General features: G+C 34.3%; 1 protein-coding gene and 1 long non-coding RNA gene across 7 annotated transcripts; both read right to left on the bottom strand.

Moving 5' to 3' along the window:
* Nucleotides 1-3,427: 3,427 nt before the first annotated feature.
* LOC124444711 lies at nucleotides 3,428-7,097 on the bottom strand. 5 transcript variants are annotated; one of them, XR_006948001.1, is made up of 6 exons: nucleotides 6,978-7,096; nucleotides 5,691-6,437; nucleotides 5,032-5,155; nucleotides 4,857-4,930; nucleotides 4,554-4,785; nucleotides 3,428-4,261 (listed from the first exon to the last, which is right to left on the bottom strand). It is a non-coding gene; the product is annotated as an uncharacterized LOC124444711 (long non-coding RNA). The 5 variants fall into 5 exon arrangements; XR_006948002.1 differs by having other exon boundaries at nucleotides 3,428-4,785; nucleotides 5,691-6,156; nucleotides 6,241-6,437; nucleotides 6,978-7,095; XR_006948003.1 differs by having other exon boundaries at nucleotides 3,428-4,785; nucleotides 5,032-5,180; nucleotides 5,703-6,437; nucleotides 6,978-7,097.
* Nucleotides 7,098-7,909: 812 nt separating this feature from the next.
* LOC124444987 (RNA polymerase II subunit A C-terminal domain phosphatase SSU72-like) lies at nucleotides 7,910-13,746 on the bottom strand. Of its 2 annotated transcripts, XM_046995695.1 has the most exons (5): nucleotides 13,488-13,744; nucleotides 13,255-13,398; nucleotides 8,962-9,101; nucleotides 8,739-8,857; nucleotides 7,910-8,473 (listed from the first exon to the last, which is right to left on the bottom strand). In XM_046995695.1, the coding sequence occupies exons 1-5, from the start codon at nucleotides 13,556-13,558 to the stop codon at nucleotides 8,369-8,371; spliced, it is 579 nt and encodes a 192-aa protein (XP_046851651.1). In that variant the 5' UTR covers nucleotides 13,559-13,744; the 3' UTR covers nucleotides 7,910-8,368. The 2 variants fall into 2 exon arrangements, with proteins under 2 accessions (XP_046851651.1, XP_046851650.1); XM_046995694.1 differs by having other exon boundaries at nucleotides 8,416-8,857; nucleotides 13,488-13,746.
* Nucleotides 13,747-13,832: the final 86 nt, after the last annotated feature.

Here is a 13,832-nt window from a genome sequence, read left to right as displayed (position 1 = left end):
GTTTTTTGGCGTATTTGCTAATTTTTTTCAATGTAAAGCGAAAGAAAAGGAGAAGGTCTTGAACGTTAGAAGGTCTTGAACCTTAGAAGGTGAGATCACTGCACCGGCATCTCTACCACTCGGCCAGACGGGTGAATTGGAAAACCGTTTAAAACATGTCAAGTGTTTCTCACAAAAGAACATTGCCTTCTTTTCTCTCGAGGCTCATATTTTATACTGTGTTTAACATGTACTTCGTCGTTATCATCGCAACGGTGAAGAAAGGGACTTACTACGCATTTTAGCTGTCCAACTTAAACATTGCTGGAGAATAAATGTTAGAACTGAAGGGAGGAAGATTAATAAAGTATGCACAATGTCAGACATTGCCATGTGGTAAATCAAAACAACAACGCGCATGTTCGTAGTCAATTTAATGGCGCTGGGAGTTTCTAACTTGTCTGTTCAAAGATAAATAACATATTTTTGCTATTATTTATGATAATATTGTAATGGTTTCTACAAAAGCGTATGTTTCCTACAGAACAGTATCCACTTACTAATTCATAGTCTATTCAAGTCTTTTTGTCATTTTACCATCTTGCCATGTCTTGAGTGTCATCATTTAAAATATAGTCAATGTAATCAATATAGCCAATGCGGTTTTTGTCTACATTTGTGTCTACCTGAATGTGATTGTCTACCTTTTCATAGGACAAAGTTCTTATTTTTTTGAACACGACAATTGAAAAATTAGTCATTTCATAGTCGAAAGTAGTCGAAGTAATCGAAGGTAGTCAATTCACGCGATGCCATGTGGTAAACATGTACAACTTCTCTTTCTATTCATGCATTTTAACAAATTTTCTAATTTTCTCACACAAAGACTATAATTCACGCATTTTCACACATTTTCACATTTTCTCACACAAAGACTATAGTTCACGCATTTTCACAAATTTTCACATTTTCTCACACAAAGACTATAGTTCACGCATTTTCACAAATTTTAACATTTTCTCACAAAGACTATAATTCACGCATTTTCACAAATTTTCACATTTTCTCACACAAAGATTATAATTCACCCATTTTCACAAATTTTCACATTTTCTCACACAAAGACTATAGTTCACGCATTTTCATAAATTTTCGAATTTTCTCACACAAAGACTATAATTCACGCATTTTCACAAATTTTCACATTTTCTCACACAAAGACTATAATTCATGCATTTTAACAAATTTTCTAATTTTCTCACACAAAGATTATAATTCACCATTTTCACAAATTTTCACATTTTCTCACACAAAGACTATAGTTCACGAATTTTCACAAAAATTTTCATATTTTCTCACACAGACTATTCACCGTTTTCAAAATTTCACATTTTCTCAAAAGAACTATAGTTCACGAATTTTCACATTTTGTCACGCATGCATGAATTATAGTCTTTGTGTGAAATGTTAATTGTGAAAAATGTGAAATGTCGTGAATCTTTGAAGTAATTGTGTGAGAAAATGTGAATAGTCTTTGTGAGAAAAAAATGCGTGAATTATAGTCTTTTGTGAAATGTAATTGTGAAAATGCGTGAATTATAGTCTTTGTGTGAAGTGAAAATGCGTAAAATATGAATCTTTGTGTGAGAAAATTGAAAATGAAAATGCGTGAATTATAGTCTTTGTGTGAAAAATTTGAAATTTGTAAAATGCGTGAATTATAGTCTTTGTGTGAGAAAATGTGAATTTATGAAAATCGTGAATATAGTCTTATGTGAGAAAATGTGAATTTGTGAAAATTCGTGAACTATAGTCTTTGTGTGAGAAAATGTGAAAATTTGTGAAAATGCGTGAATTATAGTCTTTGTGTGAGAAAATTATAAAATTTGTTAAAATGCATGAATAGAAAGAGAAGTTGTACATGTTTACCACATGGCATCGCGTGAATTGACTACCTTCGATTACTTCGACTACTTTCGACTATGAAATGACTAATTTTTCAATTGTCGTGTTCAAAAAAATAAGAACTTTGTCCTATGAAAAGGTAGACAATCACATTAAGGTAGACACAAAGGTAGACAAGAACGTAGACAAATATGTAGACAAAAACCGCATTGGCTATATTGATTACATTGACTATATTTTAAATGATGACACTCAAGACATGGCAAGATGGTAAAATGACAAAAAGACTTGAATAGACTATGAATTAGTAAGTGGATACTGTTCTGTAGGAAACATACGCTTTTGTAGAAACCATTACAATATTATCATAAATGATAGCAAAATATGTTATTTATCTTTGAACAGACAAGTTAGAAACTCCCAGCGCCATTAAATTGACTACGAACATGCGCGTTGTTGTTTTGATTTACCACATGGCAATGTCTGACATTGTGCATACTTTATTAATCTTCCTCCTTCAGTTCTAACATTTATTCTCCAGCAATGTTTAAGTTGGACAGCTAAAATGCGTAGTAAGTCCCTTTCTTCACCGTTGCATGATAACGACGAGTACAAGTTAAACACAGTATAAAATATGAGCCTCGAGAGAAGAAGGCAATGTTCTTTGTGAGAAACACTTGACATGTTTTAAACGGTTTTCCAATTCACCCGTCTGGCCGAGTGGTAGAGATGCCGGTGCAGTGATCTCACCTTCTAAGGTTCAAGACCTTCTAAGGTTCAAGACCTTCTCCTTTTCTTTCGCTTTACATTGAAAAAAATTAGCAAATACGCCAAAAAACATAGAGTTTTCGATGATGAGCGGTTAGCTCAACTGGCCGATGTTGGGCGTTTAGTTCGACATCAATGACCTCCGGTGCACAAGATCCTTGGTTCGCCCCTCTGCCAACACACTTGGCAGGTGTACGCGGCGGATGTGGAAGACAGAAAGTCGAACTGAGGAACAAGTGCCTGGAAGTAAGAAAGGGATGATTAGGGCGTTCTGTTTGCTCTTGGGTTTCCTGACTTTTCAAAATTTAAAAAAATAACTCCCTGATCACAGGGAGTCATAAAAAAATTTGAGCAAAAGACTTAGTTTTTTTAAGAGTGGTTTTTTGCATGGGATCCTATCTTTTTTTTTTCTTCGCTCTCCTTCTCATCGGAGAGCGAATTTTTCTGAATTTATACTAAGTGTCGCATTCCATTCTCGAAAAACGTAGTAATAGAAATCTCATTTTCGCTGTAGTAACCAGCACTATTTTCTCATGTTTCGGATCATTCTACAGCCTAACAACATCTTATTCTAGACAGGGTTCGAACCTCCACTCTCAACCTCGAAAGGTTGTGTCTATCCACTAGACCAGAGAGTTCGTCGAAGACACCTGGTCATTTTAAAGTACCACTCCTACCTAGAAGTAATTAATGCAAAAAAAATAGACCATTGAAGGTCTCGAATCAAAATTAGAGCAGAACACTTACAGCTATAGATAAAACAACAAACCAAAAATCATATTCGTAGTCGAATGTTGATATAAAAAGTGAAAGAGTAGTACAAATAAATACATTTATAAATTAATGTTAGTTTGGTAATACATTAGCAAAACATCTATAGTTACATTTATTATAGTTCGAAATTCTTTTGAAAAGATAGAGACAAGTAAGTCTTTCAAAAGCAGCACGTTTTCTTACGGCTAAGCAATGCAGATTTCATTTAGCGCCTGCTGTCGATATTAGCTTTATTAATCCAATGGCACTTGTCGTAGTAAAATATGAGGATGACATATTTCTGGCTTGACGTTGGTGAAGGCTTTAAAGCGGCCGATAGCTTGTCTTCTTCTATCTTTCATATAATATGCATAGGAAATAAATTTTCCTATCGTTCCGATTTTGAGGTGTGTTCTATAGGAATGTCGATTTCACGAGTCATATCTTACATTTCAATGGTTTATGACACTTATAACATATCACCACATATTTGACAACGCAGCCATATTATCTCTAAACACTGTGTCAAGGAAATCGGATGTTGTAAGAAACCAATCTGCATAGTTTTTACGGCGCTCTTGTTTATTGCGTTACGCTATCACTCAATTCAGCTTCAGTACAAACTGTATGCTTATCAAATGCTTAGATTTCGTCCGGTATATCCATTGACATTTGGTTTGTCCGGTAGACGTCGTTAACTCGTAGTAATTCCGCTTTGATAGTTAATAATTTACGTTCAATCCACGTTGAAACTCCTTTCCAGTGACCAATTCTCTCTCAACATAAACTTTAACGTGGTCTCGCTCTTTTATCCTTGCCATTGTATTTGCTGCTGCTGTTTCTGTTCAAATTTAGTCTAGACAGATTTATAAGTGAAGTTTATGTTCTTACATGCATTATAATGCATGCATAAACGAAAACAGATTAATCCTACAGTACAAAATTTTCTGTCTTTATAACAATGACTATTCTTGCACCTCACTGGTTTTTGATTTATTGCTATTGTTGTTGTGAAGTTTGATTGTTAATCTTAACGGCTGAAAGTGTCAAGCTCCATGACATGCATAATTAACCTAATATTCACATCATCTCATCGCGAAATGCTTCAAAACTATCGACAGATTTAGAAATTTGATTCTTTTCTATACCGTTAAGACTTTACCGGAATCTTCTAAATTATTTCAGTTCTCGTTAGTTGCGGACATCATAGAAATGCCTTCCTCCAGCGAATGGACATGATCGTAGCCTGATAGTGCAAACAAATGCAGAATTCCATCAACTGACGAATTTGAAGAACTCGAAATTTTTGCTGTATGAGCGTTCTTTTTAGAGGGCCGTTTGGCATCCATTGCTTTAGTTTCGTCAAAGCCATAAGATTGCCTGTAAGGAACAAATTTTGCCTTCGATTGAATAAGTTACATAATATGAAAATGTACAAAGAAAAACAAAACCTTCGTTGTTCCTTCTTCTAATTGTTCTTCATCACTTCTTTTTTGTCGTTTGACGATTTTCGCATGTTAGCATTCTTGAGTAAAAAAAAACAATACTTTTTGTAACCCCCTGAAGATAGTATTTGAATAAATTTTACGATATACAAAAACCCTACACTCCAACCAAAATTTTTACCTTCAACATTTCTTTCGCAGTTCTAAAAAATTCTTCTTCGCTCATACAATATAAAGTCTGATATCGTTGTTTCTTGGCAGCCTCATTTACGTTGGCATTTCCACCTTTGAATTTCTTTTTCGTGCTGTTGATTGGGTAGACACGTTTTGCTATCAGTGCAAATCATAATAAAAACCTTTATGTCTACCTTTATGTCCACCTTTATGTCTACCTTTATGTCTACCTTTGTCCTTCACCTTTATGTCTATTTCTTCCATGTATCCTCTATCTGTCTACCTACCTTGTGTCTACCTTTATGTTTACCTTTATTTACCTGTCTACCTTTGTGTCTACCTTTATGTTTACCTTTATGTCTACCTTTATGTCTACCTTTATGTTTACCTTTATGTCTACCTTTTGTCTTCCTTTGTACCTTTATGTCTATGTGTCTACCTTTATGTCTATTTTATGTCTTCCTTTATGTGTACCTTTATGTGTACCTTTGTGTCTACCTTTATGTCAACCTTTAAGTCTACTTTTATGTCTACCTTTACATCTACCTTTATGTCTACCTTTATGTCTACCTTTATGTCTACCTTTATGTCTACATTTATGTCTACATTTATGTCTACTTTTATGTCTATATTTATGTCTACCTTTATGTTTACATTTATGTCTACCTTTATGTCTACCTTTGTACAGTGACATAACAAGACTCTTGACGAGATTTAGAGCGTTTTCACCATTTCTTTTAACAATTTTCATTTGTTCTCTTGTGACACTTGGGAAATATATCCACATACTAAACAATGCAGCCACATTATCTGTAATTATTGTGTTGAGGAAATTGGATGTTATAAGAAACCATTCTGTATAGTCTTGAAGGCGCTCTTGTCTGTTGCGCTGCGCTGACCCTTGGTGTGATAGCTTCAGTACAAACTGTATGCTTATCCAGTGCTTAGATTTGGTTCGGTATATCGATTGACATTTGGTTTGTCTGGAAGACGTTGTTAACTTGTAGTAATTTTGCTTTGATAGTTAAAAATTAGAGTGCAATCCTCGTTGAGAATCAATACTAGTCACGGAACAATAACCTCTCAGCATCAACATTGACGGAGTTTCGTCCTTTTTGCCTTTGCTTTTATGCTTTATTAAGCATGGATAAAGAAAAAACAGATCAATCATACAGAAACAAATTATTTGTCTTTATAACAATGATTCTTCTTGCACCTGACTGTGTTTCCATTTATTGCTATTGTTGTCATCAAAGTTGGAATTGTTTTTAAGTTGATCTTTGTGCAATTAATTTTGGTTTCATTTCATCGATTTCACGTCATACAGGACATCTCGAAAAACTGCTCATCTTTGATCAGTCGATGTTTAGAATTTGTATGATTCAGCATTAGCAGTAATTAACGTCCAAAGACCTGTAAACAATAATACATCCGTCCTTTATGTTCAAATTTATTTCTTTTCAAAGTTTACTATTAGTTTAAAACATGATACTCCAGATTTCATTGTGTTAATAATTTTTACGATTTTAGCACATATTTTGTGTAGTTATTATGATAAAGGTTATTTGTCAAAGGAAACATTATAGTACACCTTAATTACGCGTTCTGACTCAACAACAATTGAAAACGAGAAAATTGCTTGGAGTGACAGTAGTAGGGACTACAACTCATGTTTTCACAAGAACTAAAAACAGTGCAAGACCAATTTTGCAGAATGAAATAAAAAAGTACAACAATGTTTTAACGCCTATCCCCAACTATTCCCATAGTAAAAGCTGTGTACAAAGTGACCATACATTCATTTTTAGATAAATATTGTAAGTTGTATGGTTATTTACCAATGAAAACAAACCAAGTTGCACGTCTCATTTCTAAATAACCATCTTCACCTTTGCTATCCATACGAAAAAAATTCACTCATTGAAATGAAGGTAAAAAACTTATTGTACTTACATTTATTTACTTTAAATGATTTCCCTTTCACATACAAGTTTGTATTGCGTCCATTTCTGGTAGGTATAACACAGTTCACTTGTTTAACATCACTTACAACCACACCAATAATGGAAGAATCCGCTGTACACTTGTAAGGACAGCTCAGAAATACTACACAGTGCAATAAAACGTATAGTATGAAATGTATAATATGAAATGTATAATATGAAATGTATAATATGAAATGTATAATATGAAATGTACAATGAAAGTATATAGATGGCAAGATACATCAAGAGAAACTTCAATTCTTAATTTGAAACTGAAATTGTGTTAGCTACAATACATTACTTCAAATAAAAACTAGCCTTCGTATTGTGATATTTATAAAATAATATTTCAAATTTAACGTGAAGATTCCATTAAAAGGCCAACGTGTTAAGACATAAAAGTCTGTATAATGTAAACGGTTGTTATATATACCATTTTCCAGTAGTAAAGCATACCATACTACAGTAAGTCAGTAACCAAGGAACAGCCAAGTTAGATAGCCATTCATCAAATGTAATTGGTCAAAAACGGTCACATGTTTCATTGGTTGCAAATCCAGGCTCTAAAACAACTTTAAAGGGAAATATAAGATTGTGTTAGGCAAAATTGGCAAACCAACATCTTGAATTACAAAATTATTGATCGACACAACATCGCAAATGAAGTCAGAGTAAACTGTAAACTTACCTTAACTTAAAGTCGCGAAATCACATAGTCATTTAAGCCATTACACCAAACATCTTCACTTCAGAAAAAGGTAATTAGCGCTGAGGTAAAAACACAAAAGTGCATACAGTGCAAAGGTTGACATACAGGTACACTTAAAGATAAACACAAAGGTTGAAATAAAATGTCACAGACTTAAAAGATTTATCGCCAGTAAATAAACAATTAGTTCATTTTACTTTATGCATTCAATATAATTTAACATCGTTAACATACAACAAAATAATCCAGTTATGTTTATGTTGAAAATTTTTCACAATTCGCTGCATAACACTATTCACATCAAAATTCTATGTCATAGAACATATTTATAATTAGTTACAAGCAAAGTACAACACATATTACGGGTTGCAATACACTTTATCTTCAAACGTCTTCGTTCTCTCACATCATGTCAATATTAGTCATTCGCAGATAAAAAATCTCGATCAAATATTAATCTTTCACAGACAATTGAAGCCTATATCAAACATTAATCTTTCACAGATAATAAAAGCATCGATGGAACATCAATCTGTTCACAGACTAGAAATCACAAATTATTAAATTCTCTATCTAAGTAATCTTTCACAAATATCTCGCACACAGCACAACCAAGTATAGCTACATTTTTTCGCGATTTCTAATCTTTTTCAATAAAACGCCACGGTGTGAAGAACGTTTCGACTGCCATTTTTTGCTTGAAATCGTTCGAGAATATCTTCGATTTCACATTCACGATCTTCGGCATTATTTATCTTAAGAAAAAGTATAAGAAAGTAGATTAATACAGCTGTTCATCGTTGGCATTTTCATTGATTGGAAAACATGATAGTATCTTTTTTGACGATGGTATTATTACTGAGGGAAATAGCGCTCGACTTCAAAGATAAATAGTTTGTAATTAATAACTAGCTTTTGCTTTTTTAAATGTAGAAATTTTTCAAGAACCACGGTTTTCCAAATCACACACTGCTTAAATGTTCTTCTGATTGGGCGATTGAACAAAACACGCGATACTACCTGTTCACAAAGACTGCAAACAAGAAAAGCTCCCAGCGTTGCCTCTTCGTGATTATCTTGAATGTCGATGTTAATGATATGAACTGGAGAATACGTCTCTGGTTGTCGACTCTCTAAACCTATGGGGTAAAAGCAGATAAAGCTAAGCGCCCAGACGACTACTTCAATAAATACGTTGTAAACTAACGCAGAATGAGAAATTTTTTAATAATATTATGAATACTTTCAACAACTTGGTCGTAGACTCGTTCCTCAGCGGTTATGACAATGTCGAACGTTTCTTGCGTGTCTTGAAATCTTTCTGGTCTACTTTTTATCCTTCTGTTTCTATCTAGCATATGAAGAATTCCGTTCTGTGTATATCTGATATAGCTAGAGTTAAGGAATCTTTTCAAAAACACAAAGCTAACATGTTTCAAACATGAATTGTCTCAGAAAAAAATTGATTTTAGTTTCATGCGAAGAGTGGCTCCCGTAGTACCTTGCATAATGGCTCCGGTAGTACAATGCATAAAGTCAACAGTGGTACCATATCGGTGGCTCCCGTAGTACCATTGCTATGACTACTGTTGTACCATGCATGGAAACTCCAGTAGTACCATTGCTGTGACTACTGTTGTACCATGCATGGAAACTCCAGTAGTACCATTGCTGTGACTACTGTTGTACCATGCATGGAAACTCCAGTAGTACCATTGCTATGACTGTTGTACCATGCATGGAAACTCCAGTAGTACCATTGCTGTGACTACTGTTGTACCATGCATGGAAACTCCAGTAGTACCATTGCTGTGACTACTGTTGCACCATGCATGGAAACTCCTGTAGTACCATTGCTTTGACTACTGTTGTACCATGCATTGAAACAACTGTAGTACCATGGATAGATGTTCAATAAGTTAAAAAAGATTTAGTGAAAAGTTAAGAAAACAGCAACAAACGTTGCCTAGATTACTCAGTATTCGACCTTTTCAATGTGTCCGCATGGCTTAACAATTTAATTCAAACGCTGCTGTCAAAATTCAAAAATGGCTTAGTTTTCATACGCTAAATAAATCCCGATATTGTTCGTGAAAAGCTTGTCCGAACTAGTTTATTCATTCCTAGCAGTTGTATTGAATTTCAGATTCTTGTGCACGTAATTCCTCCTCTCCATTCATGCACAGCGCTTAACTTTTTAAAATTTCAAAATGTAAAATTTCTTTGGCATTTTGGAGAACTGCTAAAAGCTCAAGACACACGTTCTACAGGGAATCCAAGGCATTTCTCCCAAATGTTTATAATTTGTTTTGCAATTTATAATATTGCTCCATACAGCAGTCGGCAATACTAAAATACTTAACATGTCTATGAAACTTCTTCTTGTGAGTACACTGGCTGTGATGAAATAGTTTTCCAGAAACTTTATTTCAGCCATGAATATTCATAGGGAACTATACCACATGTAGCTATTATAAGCTTGAATATATTTCTTTTCATCACAAGACGTAAAACATTGCGCAAAACTGCAACCTAAAACCGTCAAATATGAAGAAAAAATTTGCAGGTTATCACGAATAAATTGGTTAACTACCGAGTTTCACGAACTCCAATTTAAATACAAATCTTGGGTATGTTTTAAGGTGTGATTGTTCAGTTGCGCATGTAAAGTTTTCTTATAGTCGTCCATGTTGCCTGGGTAGTCTCTAACAGAAAAGAATGCTTAAGTTCATGACTAGAAACTCATTAATTTCTTTTTATCACGTATTTCAATAACAGATAATCTCGTTCAATAATTGTTTTATGTACAATTCGTTCATGTACATGTATTGTTTCATGTTAAATGAGAATGGACATTGCTACTATATTTTTGTTCACACAGTAAACCTCCTGGCGATGTTAACCCGATGACGTAATAGCGGCAACGTAAAGTTGTATCAAACGTCATGACATGACGTACTCGTTCACAAGACCTTTCACACATGACGTAACTCGTACATACTTTTTGAACAAAACTAGTAGTAATTATCCTAGAGCATCAAAATCTCCGAATTCCCAGATTGAGAGAGATCGGAAACATTTCGTTAAAACAGAAAATGAAATGTCAATAAGTATCATTTTCCTATGAAATCTTTTCAGCTTCAGAGCATTGTGAATGAACGTAATACGCAGCAATCGTTCGAAAAATTATCTCAGCGTACATACGCATCGTCTTCATTCACACCTGAAACAACTCTTCGATTGTTGTTGATGGGCTTTGATTTTAGATTCCGCTTTGGATTTTAGGTCGATGTTTGAGCAAGTAGATGTTATCTTGGCCAAACAACCCAAAGAAAATAATCGGTTCAACAGTCTTTTCAACTGTACGTCATTACGCAACTCCCCCAAATAATCTGCTAAAACAACCAGGAGCTACAACGGTGCCAATTGTTGGTTCTACACCAGCATTTCAGATATCTTTAAGCATAAAATGAAGCAAAGGTTGCACGACCTCCCTACCACACCCACAAATCGTCAATGATGCGAATAAGTTATCTCCACAGACCGACCAAGACAAACAAACCAGCCACACTAAATAGCCAGTTGGCACACTTGCAAAAACATTCACTTGTCGGCCAAATGCTATTTAAAACCAAGTTCGCGAACCAAAGTTCACATTTGCAACACTGATGAAGACCTGAAACAGTTCAGGTGTAAGACCGTGTGGAGTTTTTGGCTTCAGAAGAAAGGAAGACTTAAGCCTTCATGATAAATTGCATCACAACGGTGCACCCCTTAATTCAAAATACAATGGTGTATTTGAATTTCAGTTAATGAATGTAACCACAGCTTGCTAAGCCCAGTGATATAATCTCCAAATGCTGCACTAAATAATGGACACTATTTTTTCGGGCATCAAATGGGAGATGCCCGAATATCTGCTGTTAAAGAATCTAGCAACACCTATTTTCAATACCTGAACCAAGTCGAAGAGTTAGCAATGATTTCATATTTACCAAGTAAAACAAGTTGGTAAGTTTACATGATTAAGAATTGTGCCATAATATACAACATGCAGACATGGCATTTGCTGTGAACGACTTTACAAACTTACGAACTGTTGGGTGTCGATCAACCCATTTAAGGTTGCTTGAACTTAACATTAGAGAATAATTACCGTTTTTAAAATGTACAATAGAAACAATCTCTCTCCTACCCAAATAAGAACTTGGAGCGTTTTTTTTGTAAATTTTTTTAAAAAATTTCAAGCGTATACAACCAAGTCACTAAAAAATTGGAACGAAAACGCCAAATGCTAATCTTGTTAAAAATGTTTCCGATTCAAGTTTCTGGTACCAAAGGCTACGATGTTACTCACTGATAAGGCCGCTATGAAAAATGACTTCAATGAATTCCAAAAAGACAATGAATACAACGTAGACTGTGCTGAATCATGGAGATGGATATGATGCAGCCCGAAAATTATGGATTTAGAGACACAATGGCAGGGATAATACACGAGCATTGGATGAACATTGTATTAAAAGCAACTTACCTTTTATAAGATTAAATTCTTCTTTAAAACACATTGAAGGGATAATCACAATTGAATTGGATATAAATTTAACTCTAGGCTGATTTCAGTATTGCAACCCACATCTACGTATGTAACCAATATTGCTGAACTTACGAGAGAAACTGCCATACAGTGAATTATTACATACACAGATGAAATGAGCAGACTCTCAAATGGAAATGATTATCCACAATATCATGAGAAACAAAGCAAAGCAACTTGAAAATTATGGTATAAATCAGTCAGCAACAAGCAATGGTACAATATACTACAGATAAATAGTGCTAATCATAATTTAATGGAAAGGGAATTACATTGTTATTTTGCTCAAAGAGGATTACAAGCATCTCACCTTTACCAATAATGATACTAAAGACAGACGCTAATTATACAAGTCGTCTTTGATAGTCGGGAGTCTATTTCACCAGTCTATTCGAAAACATCTTATTCAAATAAAAAACACTGTCTTTGATAGCACAAGGAATCTTTTGCCATATTTCATGTCCTCCAAGCATGAAAGTTCCAAACACACCTAAAAAATCATTCCCCACCACAAATGCTAAAGGTATGTCAAATTTAAAATTCAGCCACACTGAGATTCTTGACTGATAGAAGAATGACGTCATTTAGTGCGCGCAATGCATCTCGGTGTTTCATCTGGCTGCCGTAAAAAACATTTATGGTTTATGGGCTTAACAAATATCTCTATTTCCAAAAGTTTATGTCGCGAAAACAAGTTAAATAAATGGTAATATTATATGTCAAAAAAAATTTCGGCACTTACGGGAAACACTCTGCTGACCTCTTCTGATGAATACGCATTAATATTTGAACAATATTCAAGACATCATAAAATTCAACAAACACGTAATCATAAAATCCCAGCCGAATACTTATCACTTGTTGTGACCTGTGGAAAATTTACCACATATGCTCTCGCAATGAGCTTGGCTTTGTTAAAACACCATAACAAATGGATACAGTAGTCTATCTTTTCGTAGTAGGTCTTTATACATCTCATCGTATGTAGTTTGAAACGAATATACGTTAGGTTGATTGGGTGCCGAGCCAGGCAGCTTAACTTGATTTCCTGCCCCATAAGATTTGACATTGAAACCTTTTTTACTATAAAATAAACCCCATACAATCTAAGAACCATTTACAACGCATTTTGTAAACATAATGGATAGAAGAACAATTTTTGTTGTTTTTACCTTAAAAACTTGTGAGCCTCCATGCTTCGATTTTGATTACTTGAACAAACGACAGCGATTTTCAATTCCATAATTTTATCTATATTTCTCTTGATTCAAACACGAAGAACCCAAAAAATCATAGAATACACTTCAGACAATATTAACACTTACAAAATACGATAAAAACAGTAAAATATTCGTTGGATTACGAAGGATTGTACGCCGTCAAAGTATATAAAATGATATAAACATTCAATGCAACCAAACAAAGATTTCAATGCGTCATAAGAAATTTACGAGTTAAGCATGTCACGTGCATATTTAACAAACGTCCATTTACGACATTTGCCACATTTGGAAGAT

This window comes from Xenia sp. Carnegie-2017, unplaced genomic scaffold, assembly GCF_021976095.1.
Source record: "Xenia sp. Carnegie-2017 unplaced genomic scaffold, XeniaSp_v1 HiC_scaffold_21, whole genome shotgun sequence".
NCBI lineage: Eukaryota > Metazoa > Cnidaria > Anthozoa > Malacalcyonacea > Xeniidae > Xenia > Xenia sp. Carnegie-2017.
The sequence above is the reverse complement of the archived record's forward strand: the minus strand, read 5'-3'. Positions and strand labels throughout refer to the sequence as shown.

Coding starts and splice junctions, on each gene's coding strand:
- LOC124444987 (XM_046995694.1), bottom strand. CDS start 13,558: ATGGAATTGAAAATCGCTGTCGTTTGTTCAAGTAATCAAAATCGAAGC. Junction 13,399..13,487: donor GAGGCTCACAAGTTTTTAAG/GTAAAAACAACA, acceptor TTTATTTTATAG/TAAAAAAGGTTTCAATGTCA. Junction 9,102..13,254: donor CTACGAAAAGATAGACTACT/GTATCCATTTGT, acceptor TAGCTATATCAG/ATATACACAGAACGGAATTC.